At 40.9% G+C, this 25,830-nt stretch overlaps 2 protein-coding genes across 2 annotated transcripts in view; both read right to left on the minus strand.

Moving 5' to 3' along the window:
- The window catches only part of osbpl3b (oxysterol binding protein-like 3b), a 34,153-nt gene extending 13,319 nt beyond the window's left edge, over positions 1-20,834 (minus strand). Inside the window, exons 1-7 of the mRNA XM_080470890.1 lie at positions 20,691-20,834; positions 6,424-6,574; positions 3,626-3,742; positions 2,929-2,982; positions 2,498-2,611; positions 2,090-2,254; positions 1,775-1,889 (exon numbers count right to left, since the gene is read on the minus strand). Of these exons, the coding sequence (XP_080327016.1) occupies positions 1,775-1,889; positions 2,090-2,254; positions 2,498-2,611; positions 2,929-2,982; positions 3,626-3,742; positions 6,424-6,516 (658 nt within the window). The 5' untranslated portion in view covers positions 6,517-6,574; positions 20,691-20,834. The remainder of the gene's footprint in view (positions 1-1,774; positions 1,890-2,089; positions 2,255-2,497; positions 2,612-2,928; positions 2,983-3,625; positions 3,743-6,423; positions 6,575-20,690) is intronic.
- Positions 18,485-25,594, minus strand: spmip4 (sperm microtubule inner protein 4; the record flags this gene model as incomplete). Its single annotated transcript, XM_080471305.1, has 9 exons — positions 18,485-18,520; positions 23,586-24,260; positions 24,336-24,424; positions 24,591-24,765; positions 24,838-24,926; positions 25,007-25,197; positions 25,284-25,313; positions 25,404-25,475; positions 25,557-25,594. 9 exons carry the CDS (start codon positions 25,592-25,594, stop codon positions 18,485-18,487), a joined length of 1,395 nt encoding a protein of 464 aa, XP_080327431.1.
- Positions 25,595-25,830: the final 236 nt, after the last annotated feature.

Here is a 25,830-nt window from a genome sequence, read left to right on the forward strand (position 1 = left end):
TGTGTTAACAGAGCACGCACAGATCAAAGTATAGACACAGGCATTACTACACACACGCGCACCAATTTTCACACCACCGAATTTGTCACTATAAAGTTGAACTTTAAGTAGAAACAATCGTGAAAGTCATGGTGACTAAGCTGAAAAACATCTTGCGGCAGCAGAGCAACTATTTCAAACTCTAAGTATCTTGTAAAGAAAGAGGAAGCTGAGTCAAGACAAAGAGCATCAAGTTGGAGCAGAAGTTCCAACAATCTGAGTGACGGCTGATCCTTATCAAGCTGTTGAAGGATTGCTGGATTCAACACAGACGGCCAATGAGCCCAAGTAATCCCACCGGGGCATAGTTTGCAATTTCCCGATGTGATTTGAAGGGCTTAACAATGTGACTTCAATATTGAACGTTCTCAAAATCTTTTTTGATCTTCAAATCAATTTTTTTTCCATCTGTACTATTACCCATTACGTTATTTCTGTCATGCTTGGCTCTTTCTCTCTAAACCTCTCATTATCATCAGGTTTCAGCGGAGGAGGTGAACACATCTTAATTGCGCAGGAGTTTGAATATTGAAAACAATGAGGGGTGACTGACAACGGCACAAGAGTCAATCTTGTATAACTGAGCTGCTGTGAAATCTTTCCAAAGTGTCAGACTTATGAGGTCCTACTACTCAACCATAAGGCGAAGTGTTGACAGCGCATCATCAGAATCTTAATGAATGAAAACTGAGACAAACAGTGCATCAGCAATCAACCTCCTTCCTGTCTTTATCAACACCAGCCTGCCAATCATATTCATCTGGCAAATGAAGACCACATGCAGACACAGGTATTAAAATTAGTGAACCGATTGACAAATATTATTATAGAATTTAGCAGTACTGAAAGGGTTGTTTTCACTAGAAATCTCACTGTCAATGGCAACATTAGCAGGAGGCTCTAAATGAATAGATCCTTATCAAAACTTAATAATTCACCACTGAGAAGCAGAAGCATTGTGTAATGATCCTTCAAGGGTTAAAAAAGTGACCATAAAGACTATAAGCATCCAACATAAAAGTTTGTGGACATCTATGTACCAGCATCACAGTAAATATTGCTTCAATACAAGATATTACCAAAGTAGAAATGTCTTAGAGCCACTCAATGGAAGTTTAACTGGATCACTGTTTGTATTTAACACTCTTCTGTGTTGTATTTTGTGCTATATAAATAAAGTTGAATTATTCATTTTTTAATTATATTTCTTCGTCTGGCCTCAAAAGCAGAAATAAAAGAAATTGATATATTTGTAGCCTTTTCATTGTCATAATTTCATGTAAACACATTAAATTTTGTTTTCTGCACATTTGCAAGCAGGCCAATGTCAGTGATAAACAGCCTCACTCCATCATTCGTATTACTTTTTCCTTTTTTATGTGCTAAGTTAAACACTTAATAATAAATGAAACTATTAAAATTACTTTTCTACTCTAATTTAATAAAAAAAAATTGAAATGAAGGTTCGTCCTGTTCATAAATATCAAATATCAATTCATTCTATATTTGTCCTCTTTTTTTAATCATAACATCTCTCTCAGAGGAACTTCTTTACCTTGTCTTTGGAATATTGATGAGACATTTCTGTAGCATGTTTATTGAATATTTCTGGTATTTCTCCTACATGCTTGTATTTCAACCGACTGAAATGTTCTGTGAGATATTAATGTTCTGTGAGATATTAAGTGACGAAAATCTAATTCACGAATCAAGAGGAGCAGCGCTGTCGCCTCACCTTTGGAGCATTTATCCATATCATCAGATGACTGGAGCCAGGCAGCGACTTTGGCCTGGCTGAGAGGAAAGACTCCCGCAGAAGGCGCAGTGGACTGCCTGCGTATGGGTATGCACTGCAGCAGAGCAGACAATACACTCAAAGGTCAGACCAATAACAAGTTGCTTTCAGCACATTTCCACCAGCACAGATATCAGCTTTGGTGAATATCGATCCTGAAAGTCATTATCATCATTGAAACACACAAGAGAAAACATTAAGTGAGGTTTTTTGCATCAAAGAGATCACAGTAGTCAGTCTTGAGCTCAAATGTACCTTTCTAATAGAGGCGCCCTCCGTCATGCCGGGGGAGTTGGGGGAGGGGTAATGGGGATAGTAGAAGGACTTCTCGTTAGGGTACATGGCAATCGCATTTTGCCGATAGAGCCGATGGTGACGCAGCTTGGAAACCCATTCATCAAACAGCTCCTGTGACTTAATCTGCAAAGCAGATACCACCACCCGTCAGAAATCAACACAAGGACAACGGAGACGCAGCAGTCAGCAGAAACACACGTGCAGGTGGAGAGTGGCGGTGTGAGCGGTTTCCATTACCAACATTCACACAGGACAAATCAATTTGAAAATCGTTCCAATGTTTGTAATAGTTATATCGATTCAAACCAAATAATCGGAACATTCCTAGTTTCTGTAACCCAACATAAGACTAGCCTCACAGTTTACCTTCAGGTGATAGATGTTTTCCTCAGCGTCCAGATCAATGCACTTGGCTTTCTTCTTAATGGCCATGACAGAGAGACCCACGTCAATGCAACCGTGCAGTTTTCCTTTCTCAATCTGCAAAGCAAAGTCAGCATAATTGAGCATGCAGGACAGGACCTGGGACACAGTAAAACACTGTTCGGTTTTTAAAATGAAATATTAATCTCTTGATTGATCCTGCAAAAATAGGAGAGCTGACTCTTTGCATAGCTGTTTGATAATCATCTGAGACTGGTGGATAAAATGCAAGGTGGGGTCTTTTAATGTCGGCAGACTATTTGATGAAACACAGTGAGTAGTCTAATCAGAACATCAGAAAAGGCACAGTGTCCATTGTCATTATGTGAACCTGGCAGGTCGACAGTGTCCAGCCAGCAGCCTGTTATACTCACATCAGCGCTGCACTTGCCATACTTGAGGATACCCTTGTCCAAGAAAAAGTATCTCTGCAAGGAGGAAAAAGTGGTAATGAACAAATTAGATGCATTTGGGGGATTCCCTGACAGTGAGTCTGAAATCCCTGCTGAGACTCTACGATCACAACAGAGTCAACATCTTGATAATGCACGTCGATACCGTCTGTCATCCCCATTGCAACTGTCTGCCTTCATCAACCTTCCTCTTGCTTCCTTGTAATCTTTTTCCTGCACTCTATTTTTAAATGCAATTGTCAGTGCTCTTACTGCGCATCAAAATCGGACCGTCGTAAGCACAGAGGCCCGAAGAGCTCGGACTGTAAGTCAATACTAAATGTATACAGCTCTAGTAGAACCAACAAACCATCAGCTAATGCATCTGAGAGGAACACCAAGACATCTACACATCACCATCCGGGGGAAAAAAGCTTTTAGACAGAGTGTAAACCGGCGCTGACCCAGGTCACATGTGACTCCTCTGCTGGTGAAATCCTTCACCGCATCAGCTAATTCAATGAGTTTAAAACACAAATGAGTCACGTTTAGCAGATTTTGCGAAGGGAAACTCAAACGCGGATGTAAAATCGGGAAATCAAAATGACGCGTCGTTGTCCTGAAGTTTGCCACTCTGTGAGATGAGCCTGAGTAACACGGGTCATTTAAGGTGTCGTACCTTATGCCAGCCCTTCATGGGCCACTTTCTCCTCTTCAGCATGTAGCCCTCCTGTTTCTGTGGCTCCAGCATGCTGCTGAAGCCGCCGCGCAGGCCCTCCACGATTTCCCAGCTGTCCTGTGGGCACATGAATCAAAACATTCATGCACACACATGCAGATGGAACTTTCTGTCAGGTTTTTTTTTTTCCAACATAAATCAAATAAATGAAGCACACAGAGAGTCAAAAGCATTTTGTAATTTGTAGCTGCTGATGTTGTTTATAGTTGCTGCCTCATTTCACTCCGGCATCAATCAGTCACAAACTAAAATGTGAAAGATCTACTGCAGAGGGGAAATCCATCTTACGTATGATGTCCAGGTGTCCAGCTAGAGGGTTTACAGACCATTTTCCCTTCTTGGTTCCATTTGCACAATATTAGCCTACCTGTATAATCTCACTCTGCAAAAAATAAATAAATAAATAAATAAAGATTTCCTGACTGAGATTATAACGGTTCAGCCCAAATCCTCCGCAGATACAGAGATTAAGATGATATTTCATCATGAACTAATCCACGTAGCTGTTCTGTACTTCAGTAGTGGGGATTGCAAGGATGCAGGATAAACAGTATAAACAGAGGATTTAGTGACTTTTCTCTCGGCTCTGACAGTCTTCCATCATTTATGATTTATACGGCCTTTAGTTTAAATCAGTGGTAAAACAATTCATCAATTCATCAGTTGGTAAACAAAATCTTCCATGTTTTATTGGCTTTTTGCTAATCGTACGTGCTGCCTTTCAACCGCATCAACTTCAGATTTCAGTTTCCAGTGTGGTTTGGGCTTGGCGGACTTTCTGTGTGGAGTTGGTATGTTCTTCATGTGTATGTGAGTGTGTGATTGTCTGTCTTTTGCGTTTTCCCTGATGTCTCGTCCAAGGCGTAGCCTGTTGTCATCTCTATTCAGCTGGGATCTGCTCCAGCCTGACCCTGTCATGCATAAAGCAATATAAAAGATGGCTGGATGGAAGATGAATACCCTTAATGACCAAGCAGAGAAAATCACCTTAGGCTTTAGGAAATTAGAGTCCATTTTTTGCACGATTACAAAAGTTTGTAATGAGTCATTAATATAAAAAAATTTTTTTTTAATAAAACAATAGTCAGAAACTCATTTTATTTTGTTGATGCAATTTCCTTATGTTAATAATGTAGTTTCAGAGATTAAATCTTTACTCTTGCAAAGTAGGACTGAAAAAAAAAATACTGTTCACATCATTATCACCCAGGGAGGGATTTTGGGTTCTTGGCAGAGGTTTGAGGTCATTCTCAGTTTGTTGTCTCAGTACGTCCCTGACTGTCCCAGTAAAATAACACGTCTGGCTTATCAAACTGTATCAGACGCGGAGGATAAACGCTGGAGGTGAGGCCACCTAAAATAAACCCAGATATCTGAAAGGGGGCGGACGAAGGCGTGGCTTCTGGGACGCTTTTTTGAAAAAAATTTCAGAGCTCGTCACAGCTTCTCCTCTGACACAGTCTCACTGTGAGTCACTGACACACACTGCCAGGCAATTCCTTTTCAAGGTCAGGAGACGCTTTCAGGAAGAAAAGCTTTGACATAAGCATCAACAAGACAGTGTTTATAAGGATGGCTCTTAGTGTGAAATAAGTTCAAATATAAAGTGCTTTGAAACTTATTCTACAGTGTGTGCGACCTTGTGATGATGGAGACTAAATCTCATCCTTCAATACCAAATGCATTAATGTTCAGGCTGTTGCTGTGTGTGTGTGTGTGCGTGCGTGCGTGCGTGCGTGCGTGTGTGTGAATGCATTGCAAGTTAAAATTCAAGGGTCAGACTAGACTGATTTTGTAGTTCAATTTGAAAATCCGAGCATTTATTCTCTGCCAAATACAGTTCACTGAGCGGGCCAGAGAGTGTGAAAGAGGAAACTCATTAAGTGATCACTTAGTGATTTAATCTTTCTGCAGTTCCAACAACATGACTTGAGTCACCGAACTAAAGCTTGAGGGAGATTCAGCCTTGTGAGACTTAAAGTTGAATAATTATTTCTAAAATCGTTCCAGTTTATCTGCTGTTTAGCTGAAATGTTCTGTATCAATGAAAACACTTTTTCAGTCCTTTTATATGTCATAGAATAACGTGTTTTGTTGTTGTGTGGGCACTACTTTATTACGACAAAGCTCTTGTGTGTGATGAAAAATAAATGGATCTTCAGATGAATGCTCGAGGCAACTTCAAAAACTGTTTAGTCATAGAGCAAAATATTTTCTATGTTGTGTGTGAGAGATCGCATGGTTGCATATATATTGAAGTGATGGGAATTTTCTCTGAAGAAAAAAAAAGTTTCCCACATGAACACACAGCGGAGTTGTTAGGGAACATACCACAGGGGTGGAGATGCTGTGAGCACTAACATCCCGGGTGGCTGGACCTTTACCCTCAATCCCCTGCTCTCTTTTCCCACATTTATCTTCTGTCTGATGATTTTTTTTAAATACAGGCAAAATGCACATAACAACATATCTGTGCTATTGGGAGACTTCAGTCCTCACTGTATGAGATCCACACTGCAGAGAGTTGCTGAATCTATAACCTAAAGTCTGTGGTTTAAGCCTTTATTTTCTCCCTGGCAGATAAAAAGAAATAAATTACTGAAAACTGGCCGTTTGCTGCTTTTAAATACAGAAAATAAAACAAACAAAAAAACAAACAAACAAACAGCACAGCTCTTTTACTTCCCCCATGAAGCAGGGAAATGTTCTGTCAGCGTAACATAAGTGTGTTACTGTACCTGTCGGCTGTCATGCTTGGACGAGGAGCTGCTGTTGCTGCGTGACAGGGAGATCTTCTGTGACATTGCCGAGCTGCGCTCCTCTGAGCCCATCGCGCTGCAGACGGATCTGCCAGTGCGGGCTACACCTGACGTCCGAGGAACTTCATCCCTTCGCACAGAGCGGATGAGGTGGAGCAGGCGGGTGTCAGGGGAAGAAAAGGGTGGAGACAAAGATGATGCGAGTGGGCAAGTTGTCTAAAAGCCTTTTAGCTCTCACTGAAAAATACATTAGGTTATTTGGAGTGATTAGTTGTTCCGTTTTTGTGTCGAAGGAAATACAGGATGTAGAGAAAAGCTGAGTTCTCAGCAAACAGATGAGACTGGAGGACATAAATCGGATGGAAAATAAAAGGAACCACAGGTTAAATAATTCATATCTTACCCTTTCTGGGAGTGATGGATTATCAGCATTTATGGATATTATAAATCACAACTACAGCAGAGTTGGAAGACACATTCAGACCTTTACTTTAGTTTTATAGAGTTAAATCGATGGCTTTATGGGTTAATGAGAAAATACTCACAAATATCGATTTCCCCTTCCAATAATTAATAGGGATAAAATACAAACTTTGGACATTCTGAGCAAAAAAAGTGTTTTAATCATGAGTAAATAGGTTTTATAACACTCTCCCATCATGGTGAGAACATACTTGGTTTGAGGCCTTTTTGTTTGCATTTTCTCTCATGACTCTTTTTTCACTCCCACAGTCCAAAAACATACATTATGGGATAATTGTTGACTGTAAAATGCCTGTAGGAGTGAATGTGTGTGTGATTGTTTGTCTGTCTGTGTTTGCCTTGTGATATACTGCAGTTGTGTGACCTGCTTACAGGCTGTTGTCGGCTCAAGCACTTTGGGCCATAACTTGGATAAATGGATGGACAGAAACATACAATTAATGGACAATCAAAATCAGTAAAGTACACAAAATCATGTCAGGTTTAGTGTGTCTTGGCCAGTGCATTGTGGTTCAGTACTTGAATAAAAACGAATGACGGCAGATGTGACTCTACGAACAGCTAGGCTATAGCGCACCAAGTGTCACATGTGAAGATGCAGTGAGACGTGATATCATCAACAGAGCATGAAAATAATTGGGCCTCTTTAGGAAATGGCAACCTTCATTCAACCGCCACACAACACACAGTCTAATTAACATTATGAGCCTGGCCCACCACATCAGCACATAAAACCACATTCTGCTAATGCGATGTGAGTGGCAGTCTGTCAGTGTGCGAGGCTGATCAACCACCAGGCACCAGGGTGTGCTTGTGTAAATCTTGTTGTCTGCATGGGAACCGACAGCAGCGCGGTGTTACTGAGGATGCGCAGTAGCGCGGACTTTAAGGACCATTAGGTCTGCGGTTATTGATGTGTTAAAAGCACGTCGGACAGAGCGGCTGCGACGCAAGCCGCAAGTTTTAAAATTGCAGCTGGTTTGAAGTTATTTTCTCCATATTGACCAAATGACAACCCATGTCTGAAAGTGTTAAATTTACACAGAGAAAACATTGAAAGAAAAAGCCTTGATAATAACTGGATCAGCGGGTCCCTTTAAATGTTTTTGCTGCAAGGAATTGTGTGGCAGCGTGATCTTGTCTCCTCTGATATAGGATGCATCAGTGTTTGCTATGGTAAAGTAGGTTCTAAAGGAAGCATTGAGCCTCCTTTCCTTAGCTTGTTGAGAATTCGGACGTTCCGTAACATGGCCGCCACTCAAACACTTCCGGGGTTAAGGAAAAATAGATAGGAAAGGAGATAGGAGGGACTATTCCGATGTACCCTGAGTGTCCTTGGGCAAGACAATGAAGCTCAAGTTGCTTCCATTGGTTTGGTGAGTGAATGTTGGGTGTGACGGATCAGGTGAAGCATGTTGAAACTGCTCAAGGATCAAAATGCTCCATTTAAGGGAAGTCGATTCACAATGAAGTGAGAAAGTCAAACTGCTTTCATACAGCCAATTGGGTTAAGGACTATATGGGCTTGATAGCAATGGAACATGCTGCATCGGTCCTACAATAAGTAGAATATGAATATAAAGATGTAATAGACATGGTCAGAAAGGCCTTTTCAAAAGAATCTATTGGTAAACTGTTTTGTTTTTATTTTTCTTGTATGAAATAAGTAGGATGAAGGCTGATACCCAGACAAACGGGTACTGTTGTGCTAACCTGCCTGGATACAAGTTTTCTTTTCAGTGGACATTCCAAATACAATGGGTTCTCTTCAATGGGTAATTCTTATTGAATTAACCTTTATATTTGATTGTGATATTTAAAGATCCCATTTACATCAATTGCATGTATGTACTCCTGTATGTATTTACTAGTACTATATATTGTGTGTTTCCCACTCTCCTCCCCTTGTTTTGTTTGTTGTCAGTTGTAATTTTCTGTATTGTTATTTATTTTTTTGTTGATATTGATAAAAGAACAAATTCACAATGAACTGTTTACCATTAAAATCAGATAAAAAAGAAAAAAAAAACATATTTATGGTAGTGCTTTTGAATGAATAATATTATTATTTTTTTCTTTTTCTTTAAAAAAAAGAAAACAAATTATTTTATGCATCTAGCTTCTCTATACATGCTTCTTTCAACTTAAGAGTCACGGAGAATTTGAGCCGATTCACCCCAGACATCAGACAGACATTTCAGACGTCACTGGGCAAAAGCAGAGAGACTGACAGTAGCATCCACCTATGCACCCTTTAAGATCAACAATCAATCTAACAAACACGTTTCTGGACAGTCAGGCCACCCGGCAAAAACCCCAGACATGCACAGAGAGAACATGCAAACTCCACGCAGAGAAGACAAATTGAACCACAACACCTCTGAGCATGAAAACATGTCAATTAACGTACCGGATTTGTTCATACTGACTGTTTCTTTGCCACAATACTGCAGCTAATCACTACTCTCCCTCGATACTTCAGATGTCTGAAATCTCAGAATCTAAAATTCTAAAAAAGCTTGACCATGTGGTCCTGTTGATAGGATTTATTTCTTTTTTTTTTGGAGCATGCAGCTGTTTCCTCCTGGTATGCATCACACACAGCATGTGTTGAGGATAAAGCCGCAGCAAGGTTAATCACATTACCTTCTCTGAATGTGCAGGCTTTGCGCCGCTTAATGGTCACAGCCCCTCCTGTGGGACAGACACAAACAGTGGTCATCTGAAACCTCTGTCCTTTGGCCGAGCAAAGCACCCAAAGATGAAGCCACAACAATGGATGAGGGAGGCTCGTAGCACACGAGAGCTCCCAAAGGACAGCATATCTTGTGCATGCTGAAGCTCAATTATTGCTCAACGCTGTTAACTAACCCAGGTCAGACTAGGCGACATCCAGTTGTGATTTATAAAGCACAACATGTAACCTATATAACAGTTTATCGATCTATTCTATACTCGCTCAGCATCTTCTATGATTTATTCATCCACTTTCCACTGATCACACCAGCTAGGTGCAGCTCCGTCACACTGTGTATGCTTCAGGTGGCCCTTTCATCTTATACAACACCACTTCTCAGGCTTTCACCAGGGTGACAGACGGACGTCAGAGCTCCAGTAAACGACCTCTTCTCACAAGAACTTGGGCTAAATAACAGCCCACGATTGCAATGACACTGCATTAGTTAGCAGAGTAGCTGTGTCATGGGTTAAAGCCACAATCACCAAGGACTTTTTACACCACTTGACATTTACTGCTGTCATGTACGGGTAGGAAAATAAAAATAAATAGATGAATATGCAAAAACAGATAAGACAGAGGCGGGAAGTAAAGTTGTCGTTCAGACTCCAGTAAAAAGGGAGCATGTTTGTCCTGTGTGTTGAGGAGACAAAAGATAGACACAAGCCAGACGTAAGGTCCTGCAGTCATCAATATGTGATGAATGCTCCAGCACAGAAAGACACATGGACTGTCGCTATCTTTGTCGAGAGACATAAGAAAATACGATTTCTGCATCTGAATCAATGGCGATAATGACAATGACATTTCCGAAGAATCGCATGTGCATCAGATGATTAAATTCATTATCAACGGATCTGCTTGGTATTTTCTTGATGAGTTGATTATAAATCTGATTTCCATAATGTCAGAAACACGTGAACCAGACCAACAGTGTGTGTGTGGAGAGGTGACTGCAGTCTTTTCAATATTCCAGTTAAGTGTGGGCGGCTGGTACTCACGATTGTTCTGTGATGAGAAGCCAGCGTGACACTTGGATGAGACAGATGTTTAACCAGCAGGGGCTTAAAGGTTTTCTCACTCGGGGGAAATTCGACTGACGGTTAAACTACCACAGAACTTCCCCCTTTCCGTCCAGCATTGACGGTGGTTTGCTCTTTTTTAAGTGTACTTTTATAAAATGATCTGCTGTAAAATCTGCTAAAACTAATAAATATTCTGTGATTTTATTTAGAAAAAAACCCCAAAACACTTAACAACAATAATACATTTGTAAATTATCTCCTCAGTTCTGCTCAACTGCCCAGGCCCTAGTTTGGACTTGATGGGAAAACATCTTATTATGGTGGAGTTATGTAACAACTATTGCTCTGTCTCAAATGATGTATGTATATGTACATGTTGCTATTTCTGAAACCATGACACAGTTATTTACAGTGAAATCAAGCACACAATGAGTATGTTTGTTCATAATGGTAATAAAGCTGAGAGTGATTCACAGAACACTTCATAGGCCGTACAGTCGTCCTGTACATGTTGAGGAAAAGTTAACAGTCAGATCTGTTGAAGAGCAAAAATCCAACAATGGACAGCATCAGTACAGACTGCAAAGGAAATACTACAACTGAACTACACTGAGCAATCAAAACTAGAAAGTTTATCAGGTGTAAAAAAGTTAATCGACATTCTTTAGTATGAGACAACACTAATATTCACAGCCAATTTGACAGAACTGGTAACATGTAGTGGATCACATGTTGGCGCACTGATAAGGAGGACTTAACATACAAACAGTCTATATTGTCTGTTTGTGCTTGTGACATTATCACATTGTATAGATCTCTCCTTCTGCTGCCTCGTGGGCAACAGATTGTAATGTGTATGTACAGTATGGTATCCAGCATGAACTTCTACAGCAGTCTGGACTATAGTGGCTCATCTGCTGGATCCACTCCCCCCTGTGCATTAGTCTGACCAGAGTCGCTGCCTCTCCTGTTTTTCTGAGTGGACCACTTTTGGTAAATACTTTCTGGGGACAAGATGATAAGAGATGGTCTGTCGCAGTCATCACTATTTGGATTTTTGTGTTTCTAACAGATCAAGGACAAAATGTCCACTTGCTGCTTAATAAATCACACCCATTAATAAATAATCTGCGTTAATCGCCTTACCTTACCAATTACGCCTGATCAGTGTAATTGTCGGCAGGTGTTTGATAAATTGCACCTTTCAAAGTCAGCGCGGACGCGGAAGAGAACTTCAACTCACCAACTTTAGTAAATTTGAAGGCGTACCACAGAACTGTCAACACTTCCTTGGTCAGCACGCCGTCTCATTTGGAGTTATGGATGGCTTAATGTCCCTCTAAGCCGCACTAACCACATTGACAGAAGCTGAAAGCCCTCTATTACATCTCATCTGCGGTTCATGTTGCAGATGTTACTGCGCCCCTCCACTGTCTCCAGAGTCTGCCAAAGGGGGCTGACAAGCATAACAGGCTTTCAGGCATCATTAGGATGTGACTCACCAGAATAAACGTCTCCTGGTTGAACCCCCACAGTGCAACTTTCTTAGGAAATAGAGTCATGTTTGCACAAAAATGACAGCACTTAAGCTCGTATTGGCTGCTGATGCATCGCAGTAATTCAACGATGACGGGAGGGGATGAACTCCCACTTCTCGGAAATACATTAAAATAAAGCAGTGTGACAAAAAATTCAGTTTGGGGGAAAAAGAGCAATTCTGCTGGTGCTGAGTAATTACCAGCAACAGACGCGTGCCTGAAGCTGGTCTTGATGCAGACGTTGCCGCGGGTGAAGAATTAGTCATCTTTAAAATATAGTTGGAACACTGACTTTAACTAGGCTGATATTTAGACAACTTTTAAAAACATAGCGTCAGGTTTATATAATATATCAAAAGCCAGTTTACATGAAAGACCTATCTGTGGAAGTTGAAATGTGCTTCAAATCCAGGCTATGAAACGCAAATACCTCACCGAGTTATGACGTCTTGTTCATGAAATAATGTATACATGAATACAGACTGCATGTTAGATTTAAAGAAGAAAAGGGAATTTCAGCTTGGACAAGGTCAGCAATCACTTTTGTAGTGTGACAAGTTGGCTGATGAAACAGAATTATCTGAATAGAAGAAAATCAATGTTGATTTAACCTTGCCCTGCAGGTGGAAAAAACCCCCAAAAAACCCCACTGTGAGCTTCTCTCTGATCTTTCCGGCTTGGGAACAATCTGCCTGAAGGTGACAGAACAAATGGCCTCTGTATACACAACGCACCTGACACAGTGTTGTGGTAACTGCCTTATCTCTGTAGTCCACCACCGACTCTCTGACGGCTCATCCCTCTCAATTCAAAGCTCTTTAGCAACAAAGCATAATCCAGTAAAGCACAGAGTCATTTACCTTTCCTCTAATGCTGTCCATCTATCCATACCACTAAACCCATAAACCCTTTCGCTACCCCAACTTTAATTGCCTTTTATTTTCCTCTGCGGGATAAACTAGTCAGAATCGGATTTGTAATGAGCACGCACATCACTTTCTGCTGCGAGTGGTCACCAACTATTTTCTGATTGCTATACCACAACAGAAGACACTCTGGGCTGCGTCTCAAAGTTACTACCTTAATAGCAGTAATCGTATTACAGCTGTGCATTATCCTGTTGGAGAAATGCCACTTCGTCCTTGTTATTTCATTACAGAAAAACAGAACAACAATTTATCAGGGCAATGAGAACGTCTGACATAAAGGGTGTGCCTAACATCTGCAGAGAAAACCATCAAAGAAACATTTGTTTTGTGTCCATTAAACTATATGCTTATATGCTTCTTGGCAATAAACCCTCTAACATTGAAAAGCCATTATCGGATATCATCTCAAAACACTTTTATTTTATTTTTGGATCCCAAACTTTTCTTTCTGAAAATTTTATACAGTAAAAATGAGAAGTCACTCATAGAGCTCATCCTGATCAATGGAAATAATTGTTTTGCATTGTTATGTAAATAGAATTAGACGAACTACTGAGTGACGGATAAAGCAAATGTTGTCAACTTTACCAATAGAAAGGAATAGAAACGTATTAAACCTAAACAGCCTTTACTTTGAGAGAATATGGATGAAGGAAAATTACAGATTTTTTATTTCTTTTTACTATATTGTACTGCACCGCAGTCATTTCCCTGATTAATTTTTTTTGTTTTGGAGTTGTGGGAATTGACTCTGCTCTTCTGAATGCATGCTCACTATCAATCACTGTTTAATTTAATCGGGATGAGTATTTGTTGACCCTGCTTAAAAGTATCAAACAACTTTGCATTGCTTCTCTTTGATTTAGAAAAATATAATAAATGTCAACTAAAATCCATATATTTACAAAAAAAAGGTTGGTTTTTTTTGAAAGTCCATTTTTTGTTGCCCTGAATGAACCCAATTTTTAAAAAGGTTCCCCCTTTTGATCTTAGGAGCTATAATAAGTAGGCAAACTCTTCATGATGATAACGACACCATCAACAACTCTTGGCGATGATTAATAACTGCACGAGAAAAGAGGACACGCAATTTTTATTTTTATTTTTTCAGATTCAGCCATTGAAATCTGTCTTTGGAGCTCCTGATGAGGTCAATCAAGACGCTGCAATCAGCTGAAGAGCAAGAAGTGACCAGCGGTTTCTTCTTATCCGAGTTCAAATCAATTAGTATGATGAGATGAAAGACGTTTGCACAGAAAACTGGAGCGTTTGAGGGTTTTTGTCTCTCAGCAGGTGAAACATTGAGACTTCTGTCGTGTTCACTGATTAATTGCCTTCTCCGGCCCTCCCTCCGTCATTTATCTTTTCACAGAATGACCTCAGCAAAGTAAATGGAAGTAGACAAAAAAAAAGAAATTATCTTTTGCTGAATCCGCCTGCATAATGAGGACAGTACAGAAGTGTCTGGATATTTTCTTTTCTTAAAAAGTATTCTTCAGGAGGTTGGTTGGCAGGGCTCAATGTAATACCTACATGCAGGTGGGAAACATAATGGAGAGAAGATTTTCTTTCCTATCTGGCATCAAGTAAAGGAAAAGCTGTGATCCTCAATTCCTGGTTCTTCTTCTTCTTGTTCAAAAAGCTTCTTGACTGGTTGGTGCATCAAAATCAGATGATCGTTTTCCTATTAGTGGAACCAATGGTTCATGGAAAGTTTTAGTGCTACGGCCTCCAGGTGGGGAGTGCAAAACACAATGAAGTCTCATTGTGAAACTTGAATGCTTTGTAAATAGTTGAACAAAAGGCCTGAGGCATGGCCCGCAAAAATAAGAGTTTTTACTCTGTGTGTGTGTGTGTGTGTGTGTGTGTGTGTGTGTGTGTGTGTGTGTGTGTGTGTGTGTGTGTGTGTGTGTGTGTGTGTGTGTGTGTGTGTGTGTGTGTGTGTGTGTGTGTTAATGTTCAAAGCAACCATACTATGTTTGTCATCCAGGGTGGGTCTAAAGAAAAAAAAAAAACAGCCCAGAGCTGAGGCAGATGTTCAGGGTCAGCAAAGTCAGCAATTAATAATTCTTTGAACATAAACAACAAATATAAGGTTATTTTTATTGAATATTCTTATTCTAACTGTTTTTATTAACATTTAAAATAGTTATACCTCTTGCTTTTGGGATAAATGGTAACAGTGCAATCAACTTCAATCAACTAATTCTCAACCAAAACGTTGCGGCCAGTTAAAATGTTCAGTGCCGAGTCATTTTGGGACACAGTGGCTGGTAAGATGAAATATGTTATTGAGTTCTGATCACAGCTCAACATGACCTGGCAGCGATCAGCACGCCTAAAGCCCCGACGCACAGAAACAACACGGGCTACATCCCAACACCAGATCCATTATTTTCCTGTGTATGTGTGTGTGTGTGTGTGTGTGTGTGTGTGTGTGTGTGTGTGTGTGTGTGTGTGTGTGTGTGTGTGTGTGTGTGCGTGTGTGTGTGTGTGTGTGTGTGTGTGTGTGTGTGTGCAGCTCTAAAAACAGGCACGCACTGTGACCAAAAACCTTTTCTGTTATCTGCAATCTTTCATTTTCAGCCTTATGAAATAAAGTCTGCAGTTTTCTCAGTTCACCCTTTTGGCCTCAGGAAAGGGGTGAAAAAAGGCATTTTGTTTACGGTAATGAAGACCACATAGATGTGTGTATCTCCTTGATAACTTGGTGCAGGTTTTCCATTCATGTCTAAAACAGTCTGACGCGTGACAAACTCTTTATCTTCCACCCTCACAAACACGGCACTGCATCCTGTTAATAAACCACATCCTCGGCGCCCTGCCTGCCCTCCAACATCTCCATCCTCCCCTCACTCTATCTCTCTCTCTGCTGTCTGCTCCGAGTGTGGCCGGGGTCCTCTCCTTTGTTACGTTCACCGTGTGGGAGAGCCTGACAGACCCATAACTCAACACCAGCTCATTAGGACACAGAGAAGAGTTGCAGCTTAATTCCACTGACAAAAGAGCAGAAAAAAAATAAATAAAAACTAGAAGTGCTCCTCACTATGTGCCACATGCTTGACAGCAATTAAGCTGATGCTATCTCAATTAAAGTTAATGGAGCTTATGACTGATCACTACTCTGATTGAGATGTAACTTCATTAGCTCAACATCCTTTATCAGCTTAATTCAAAAGTCTGAATGACAAGAGTCCTCGTAACAATATGTACAGCCAAAAGTCTCAAAAAGCAGAAAGCTTCATCTGCACTGACAAAAACAATCTGAAAGACCTTGGAGTGGAGATATATATAGACATGGCATCACGTTCCATTACTTTCCATTTATGGACAGACAGAGATGAAGTGTCTGAGAAGAGTTACCACATTTCGAGGGATTTGCTTGGTGCCCAAACTCTCTGAGCTACATCAGTGCAGCAGCCCTAACCTGATCAGACTGCAGCATGGCCGGGCCTCCAGCACGGCTCCCCCTCGGATATCATAGAAAATATACTCTCACAACACCATTGTCCGATTAAAAACCAAATATCCCGAAAGAAACAAAAGAGTGGGGAGTCACCACCATGCTGCTCTGACAAGCTTGTGGTTTTTAATTGCAATCGTGCTTCACCTGACTTTCACTGTGACTTCCTAAAGTTACAGTATCGTGATATCTTAACCACAGATCTTTAAAGAATCCCGCCTGTTTCCATTTATCTAGTGCACAAACTGAAATTACCTCATTTGACCTAAATTTAACTTGAATGGATGTTGTTCAAAAATATTAAAATACAAGAGTAACAGTTTTCACAGTTATAAATGAAGACCCACCAAGTATTTATAGTCTGACAACTGAATAATAATAAAACACACACACACACACACACACACACACACACACACACACACACACACACACACACACACACACACACACACACACACACACACACACACACACACACACACACACACACACAACACATGTAAGCATGCCAGCAAACTTACATTTAAAATATTATATTAATATTCTTTTCATTTTCTGAGAGTCCATAATGACTTTAGCAGCTCTGTGAAGCTTCAATAAAGCACAATGAGCCTTTTCATTATTTAATCAGCGTGCCAACAGCCTCAATGTGATACCACTAATATACTACAATACCACTGCTTATATACTACACTACACATACTTTAGTCTGCTGGCATGAAAACATCCAGTCTGAATACAAAACAGGGCTGAACATCATTGCTTTTCCTGGAAAAAAGAAATAGGAATTCTTGACCTGATCGGACATAAAGTTTTTGGTGTTGTTATCCTATCTAACTAGAAACTCATACCACCTTGGCTTTTTTTTTTTTTTTTACAGTTTGGCTGAAACAAAACAAAAAATAACAGATGTCCCAAGTCCAGAAATATTAAGCCATGAAAAAAAAATAAAAATAAAATACAGACATTTATTTTATCTGTGATTCATAACTTAAGTTTAAAGTGGCTGTCAAATCTCCCCTCTTGTAGGTTTTTGCTGAGCTGATGACACTTTACTGAAAGACAGGCCATGTCAGGTCAAATTACCAACGAATGGGACTTAGAATAGTTTACACAGTCACCCCAATGGAATTAATGTCAAAGAAAATATTACTCCAAGACGCAAACCGTACATTTCAAGAGCTTTGAGGTAGTGACGATTTTGAATGATTTATGTTGTTTTGACTACAAAAGTTTGACGGAGCGATGCAGCGACGGGTATCAAACTTTGATACTTTAATGGAACGGACTGAACCGTGTTTATAAGATAGACTATCAAAAATGTTTTGTTGTTCATTAATAGTTACGACAGCAACAACACATGAGCAGCAGGGTAAAACTAACATCTCTTACTTACAATGATCTAAAAGTATTTTTACATCAAATGAATAAATAGCATTGATGTATGAGAAGCAGTAAGCTTGCATCGTGACTTAAGAAACATGTGATAATATTGTTAATGAGATGCACAATGTCACATTACAGCCCAGGGAAACACCCATAAACATGTTTTCGTACTTTGAAATAGAAGGTGAAATAGATAATCAGATAAAATAAAATACGTAAAATGTGCCTTCATTCATGAAGTGCATCGTTGTTTTTCAAGCAGCAAGTATCTGCTTGTACTGCCCGCGTTAAAATTTCATGCTGATATCTGGCAGTGTGTGAGTGAGTTATAAAACCAACCAAGCCTTCCAGCTTCCCCCATATTGGAGGCTGAGAACAAGGGCAACGTGCCATAAAAGATATAGAAGCAAAATAGTGATCCATCCATCCGTGATTGATACCACTTTATCCAACTTGGGACTGCAGGGTGCTGGAGTTCATCCCAGCTGACTGCGGGTGACGGCAGGGCCACTCTGCACACGTTGCAAGTGAATCACGTTACAATTTGAATATGTCTGTCGTCTCCATTGCGTGTTGTCCACTTGTGAGAGAAAACTGAGAGAGTTGTTGGTATAATCCATGGAAGCAGATGGAAACGATGCAAGTTCCACACTTAGAAAAAGTGGATGGTAAATGGACCACTGTATTTAACCACTTCATCAGTCTTTTAATGTCCTTCACATGAGCTGCCAACCATTCATAAACAAAGTCGTTTACATGCTCACACGAGATCTGATGCGATATTTGGGTGTTGAGAGTCTTGCCAAAAGACACTTCAACACATGAACGAGGGCAAGATATGGGATCAAACCCCCAGACGTTAGACATTGCTTTCAAACTGAACTTGAAATTCCTTTAAAAGCCATAATTGTGGCCTTAAATCACAGACACCTGGTAACACATGACGTCACTTGCATTATTCATGTAGTCTTGGTGCCTACGCAAAAAGAGCAACTACCTTCCAATCTGCTTTGCTGGCGCGTCTATATCCCCCCTCTGCATTATTCACCTTCTGTGAAAAATGTGTCTGATTAACGAAGCAACACTGGGATATATATCTGGGTAGTAGCACTGCGACTGAAAGTGAAATTACAGATACAGTTGTGTGGTACATCCTCTCCTTTCACACTGGTGTGAATCAGTTAATCATGAATTATTGACTGACTGTGACCCTCTGAGCAGAATGTCAGCATACACTGATCACAAACACAGAGATCATCCAACAAACTGCAGACACTCCCTTTGATGTGAGGATTCGGCACAAATATAAATGCAGTAGAGTATATGGGGGGTGTTGTAGAAATGATAAATTGTGCCTGTTTTTCCCCCCCAGGAATTCAGAGAGAGAACTGTGGAGGTCACCTCATAATGCAGAGCCAAGTCACTGTTAAAACTACCTTGTCTTGCACAGACAGAGATTTTTCTCTTTCCTGCTGCTGACATTCCACAGATTCTATTGGATCCTGTCCCTCACAGCCTCCCTGTGTGTCTGACTGCGACCACAGATCGAGGTGTGATAGCAAGAGAAAGACCTCGGGAGCTGCAGGAGTGACAAACTGGCAACCTCACAAACCACAGCGGAAACAGTGCACAAACAGACGTGGTCAGAAAATCCGAAAAGCCCACAAGCACTACGACACAGTACTTCTATTCAATTTATGACCTTGATTTTGTCCTTGAGTTGGATGACTTCAGGACCTTACTTCATGACCAACATTTTTAGGGAAAGTTTGAACCTTATCGCTATACCTACACCTGAAAGGCCTCCTCTGTTGCACTGTTGACACAACATACCTGACAGCCACAAGGACGCTCTGTAGTTGCAAAGTTTTCCCCACTTGGTATGAAAACCATGTTTTTTTTTGGTTGGGAGAACAACAAAAACAAAACACAGAAATGATTTTATATATATATATATATATATATATATATATATATATATATATCCAATCACATTTGATTTTCAGTGGATTGTGCCAATTAAAGCATAGAAAAGCTAGAAAAATGAGTCTTCTCTATCCGGCCATTAAAAGGCTCAAAAGCCTCCATTATCCTGTGTTTTGCTACAAGCAATGTGTAAAAGATGCTGAGCTCAAGCTCTGATCATATCTATCCTATCTGCACTTATTATAACCCACATCCACTTAACATGAGAGACACAAACATTTATAAAGGTGCATTTTTTATAGTTTTGGATATTTTTTTAAAAAAGTCTCTGATTAGGCTTCCAGCTCAGTACTGTAACTGATGAGTTCCTAAATGAAGTTTGAAATAAATAAAATGGTGAATGAAGAGAAACCATGGAGACTGAAAAGGTATTTACTGTCTGAATCACGCATTATGCTCATACCTTCACTGCCTTTAAAACGCCAGAGAGCTTTAACTCAGTGCTTCCTGCCACAGTCTATAATAAACAGTTTATAGGCGGTTTGTTTAACTTTGACGCTTCACAGTGTGTACTGAGATTTTTACCAGCACTCCGCTGAACTGCCGGGAAATGGTTCAGTGCACAGTGAATATCGCCCTAAAACTGAACTTTAAACGCACTCAGATTATCTATTTTGTCCTTGTAAAAGGTTAGGTCAAGAATTAATGTCATTATTTTGGTTTTCGCTCAAGGAGAAATGAAGAATTGGCACTCACCTGAAGCCACAGATGGAAACAGCAGGCAGGTATCTAAAGGAGGGAGCCCAGCCGGTGGAGGGATGTTTAAATTACAGCCTGAAACTAAAGAGCGCAGCACCTCTCCGCTGTGACAAGTCCGCACTCGCAGCCGGCGCTCTGTGCGCTCCGAGCAGCATCAAGTCCTCCACCTCTGTGCAAAGGAGGAGACCCCTCGTGACTGACGCACACCGCAGCCAATTACAATGCAGAACGGGGTGTTCGTCATGGCAAAGGGGCCGGGGTTTTGCCCATCGACAGCGTCTTTTCCGTGACGTATTGCGGAGGACCCCCGAAAGCAAGGACAAACCATGGACAGTCCGCCGCTCACCCTTGGAAATAACTGATTCATCAGAGAGGAGGTGACTTTATCTCAACACTGCACCGCACAAGTTGTGTGTTATGGCGAAACGTTTTGCTTTACAGTGCAAACATGATGTTGCAATTACAAATAAAACGGCATAACTCATGTATTATGAGTCAAGAGACCGAAGTTCCAATGATGTGCATCAAAAAATTGGGATAGGCTGCCCCCTGCTGGATAGATATGTGAATTACTGCTTTTCAGAGGCACTGACCTCCAGTGTGCGTGTCCGTTTGTGTGAGAGAGAGACAAGTCATTATATTTAATCTGAAAAACGGTCGTAAGTGTTACATTCGCTGTTTCAAAATAAACTTAATTGAGATTTTTAAATAGTTTTCAGTACAGCGAAAAAAACGGTTAAAAAAACGTGTGTTTTAATGAAAGCAATGGTTTTAATGTCTCTAAAGAAAAACAAATCATCATGCTGGAGAAAAAGGCAATAGATAGATAGATAGATAGATAGATAGATAGATAGATAGATAGATAGATAGATAGATAGATAGATAGATAGATAGATAGATAGATAGATAGATAGATAGATAGATAGATAGATAGATAGATAGATAGATAGATAGATAGATAGATAGATAGACAGACAGACAATATATTTACAAAATAAATGCCATATTCCCAGATTTTCTAATCAACAAAGGTGAGTTTGTGTGCGTGTGTGTGTGTGTGTGTATACAAACATAATCTGAGTGTCCACAGGAGAGACCGTGAAGTCCTATGAGTCACACAAAGTGTGAGTCTTTGTTACTGCTGAGCTGTTTGAGTCTGATGGAGATTGAGCTCCTCTGTCCCTCTAACATATTGTGGGCAATATGTGAGGTGTTGTCCATGTTGGAGAGCAGTTTGTTCAGTGACCTCTTGTACCTCACTGACTCAGTGGTTTCCAGGTCAGGGTGCAGAACGAGCTCCCGCTTTACGGATCAGTTTGTTGATCCTACATGGATCCCTGGCAGTGATGCTACTCTCCCATCAGACCACTGCACAGGTAGATGGCACTCGCCACAACAGACTGATAGAAGAGCTCCACCATCTCCCTGCACACAATGAAGTATCAGATTTTATTTAATTTTTTCCAAAAGTAGAGGCTGCTCATCCCTTTCTTGTACACAGCATAGGTGTTAGTACAGCCTGCTGTTCAAGCGGACACTTAAATACTTGTCGTGGTCCACTGTATAGAATGTGTGTGTGCGTGTGTGCGTGTGTGCGTGTGCGTGTGTGCGTGTGTGTGTGTGTGCGTGTGTGTGTGTGTGTGTGTGTGTGTGTGTGTGTGTGTGTGTGTGTGTGTGTGTGTGTGTGTGTGTGTGTGTGTGTGTGTGTGTTGCACGTGCACAATAGCAGACAAATAAACAAGAATGATGTTTTGTCTTTGTTTCCTATTTGAAACAGCTCACTGAAAATAACTTGACATTTATGGTAATATTGAGGGAGGGAAAACGTGTTTCCTTTCTACTGTGTGAACCATGATAATTTTTTTTCTTCTCCCTCAATGCCTGAATGAAAAGCTGTTATATCACTCAAGGCTGCAGGCTTGCCACTGAAGGACTTACAGCCACAAAAACCCTTTTCACACAAGTCAACCTGACTGCAACAGATTACGTGCACGAGAGCACGTTTTTTTCTTTCATAGTGGCAAAAATGTGTGGTGCCTGTAATGCTGAGGTGTATTTCCTAACACAGGCAGCATCATTTTCACACTATTTTTGTGTGTGTGTGGGGGGTGGGGGGTGGGGGGGTAAATACAATTTGTACCAGTTTCTTCTTTCTCTGTAATAATGAATGGAGTTACTGTTACGAACAAAGCATCCATCTCTGCAGCCTTATGAATGTGTTGCTGAATATTCCTGCTGCGGGTGCCGTGCAGGCTAACTGAGCTTTGAAGCATTCTTCTTTTATATTACTCTTACAATCAGCTGCGGCTTACGTGAGACCAGCTCTCTCCCGAGCTGGAATTAATATTGCAAGCGAAATGCGTTGACTTATTAACAATACAGTAAATAGTGATTTAACCATTCGCTGTGCCTACAGTGTTATATAAGCCTGGATAATTGCTTGCCTCGGCTGAAGGACGAACTTAGATCCATGTGTTTATGTGAGAATGTTAGAGCAATTGTAATAATAAAAAAAAAAATACAACAATAAAAGTAGAATTCAAACCTTGTTCATTTAGAGTATCCTCAATCTAAAATATTTCAGTGCATAACAATCACAATTTGCTGTATTTAATGTGTGAATCACACTCCTGTTTTGATATTTTGATATTTTTTTCTTCTTTATATTTAAATTCTAATATAATTTCACAGAGGTTGATGTTGACAACAAGGTTATCCATGGATGTAATTGCAGTTTATTCCGAAGAAGTTGTGCTTCCTCCCGGTCAGGATATTGTCCCTCAGGTCCACAGCAGCATGTGTGATTGAGCTGTTGAACTTGCGATGAGCCGCCGACTTACTGAATGAATTCTGGAGCTGCAGGAGGCTGCCAACTCTGCCTGCTCCTCCCACAGTCCCGACTTGGCTCGTGCCTGGCGGAGGCCGCGGTATGATGCAGGGCTCTTTGCCCTCAGTCAGACGATCCTGCTCCCAAGATGGCCCCGATAACACCTCAGCATCTGACGCGATATTTGCCTTGTCTCTGGCTCCATTACAGTTAAATGTTACATTTTTGCATCTTGGTAAATCCATTCCACCAAGATCCATCCGGCCCTTCTCTCCGATGGACACTGTTTTTCCCCGGGAACGTTGGCGGCTGCTCGGGTTCGGGGGTCGTTCTGCGTTGGAGATCTGCTCAGCATCGGCCTCTTGGACGTTTTCTGACACGGACTTTTGAATAAGACTTTCATCGAACTGAACTTTGTGGTTTTCCGTCCCTCTGCCCTCATACGTTTTGCTTTGAGCTCCTTGTTTGTGAGTGAGATCCGAGGATTTACCTCCTGCAAAGCCAGCTCCGACCCCTGATTGGCTCATTCGGCCTGGTTGTGGCGCCTCATTAGACACAGTTGTGATCTCTTGTGCTTGGTTTTCAGGAGCAGCAGTGCCGCTTTGGTCTGGATGTTGATGCGTCTGTAGGTGTTCATCGGCAGAGGGACTGCCGGCGCTCCTTCTCGCTGGGCTCACTCGTCTTCTTCTCAGGCCTTGTTTTGGATTTGAGGGCACAAACGCGGGGAACGACCTTTCTCGCTGGAGGGAACACAATTAGGTTCATTAGTGTTTCGTGGCGTAAAAAACACTGTAAAAAGGTATGATGCATCTTACCAGTGGTGCCCTGTGTGGATTAATCCCAGGGAGGCTACTCATTTTATCTTGGAAATCATCTATCTTTAAGGGATTAGCTGGGCCCGATCCTTGAAATGACATGAATCATCAATGGTGGATAATTTATATTTAACTTATAATCACTGGAACATTTATGACTTTACAAAATTGGTCGTACATGCAAGCTTTCATTGTTTTCACACTGTATCTTCTGTGTTCACGCTTCAAGATCCTGCAAAATACATCATTTCCTACCTGTGTAGTCCATCTGGTAAGAGGTGAGCCAGTGTGTCCTCTCCAGGTTCTTCAGCATGTTGCTTGTCCGCTCTGATAACGACAGATCCGGGTCACGAAGTTTCAGGTTTGGCAGCACCGTCTTAGGAGGTGTGGGGTAGAATACTTGCTTTTCACCCTTAAATGGTTTTATATTCTGAGGGGGGGATTAGATATTTTAGTTACTTCAGTATTGCTGTGAAACCTGAGCATATTGTATGTCACTCACATCCAGGAAGCCATGATCTCCTGTCCATTGAACAGCCTTCTTTCTTGATTTTGCAGGTGATTGTAAGATCTCATGTCTATAGGGACTACCTGTACATGGGGAGAAAAAAACCCACCTTGAAGACTACTTCATTCTACCACTACTGCTAATCACAGCAGTTGTTTCTTACCTTTAGTTTTGCTCTGCAGTGTGACCTCTTGGGCACCGTTTGCGATGTGAAGGTTGAAGAAAGGTCGAGAGGCGGCTCTGACTCCCGTTTCAGGGTCATCCGGGGAGCGGAAAGACGGGAACATTGCAAACCGAGAGATGTGGGATGAATAGGGATGCTCTTTTGGTGTAGCAATCTTTATCATATTCTCCCTGAGAGAAATCACAACGTTGTTAATGAAGCTGATGTTGAAGGTTGAATGAGAGAGTGTTATAAACATATATAAAGAAGTACTCACCCTACATTGATGTCAGTTGGTTTTGCGATCCTAGGAAGACACCAGATATATGCTGTGATAACAGCATATCATAATATTTAAATGGGTTTCAGGTGATTTTAACCATAAATAAATACTTACAGTTGATCATTAAGACAATTGTTGCTTTTCTTTCTGCCAGTATCGCTGAAACATTGCTGGTCTGTAAAATGCCTGTAAAGGTACAAAAATAAGTAAACAGCAATGTCACTTTGATAGATTAAGCCATTCTGTAGTTTCAATACAGACACTCACTCAGGTATTGTTCCTCCGTAGCCCCAGGGATGATTCATAGTTGTCTCACACAGGACGCCACGGGTTAGAGAAGACATTTGCTCAATGTGGCTGTTTGAAACCTGACTCATGATGAAGAACGGATGCAGCCCTGGGGAGGTGATGTTGCAGAGTCAAGCCACTTCTTTAAAGGAAAGGACAATACAACCTGTCTCATCGGTGTAGCTGATTCATCTTGTTGTTTTTATCCAGTGTGAAAGTTTATGATGATCGGAAATTGATACTAAGCGATTAG

Source organism: Lipophrys pholis (genome assembly GCF_963383615.2).
Source record: "Lipophrys pholis genome assembly, chromosome: 9".
Taxonomy (NCBI): Eukaryota; Metazoa; Chordata; class Actinopteri; order Blenniiformes; family Blenniidae; genus Lipophrys; species Lipophrys pholis.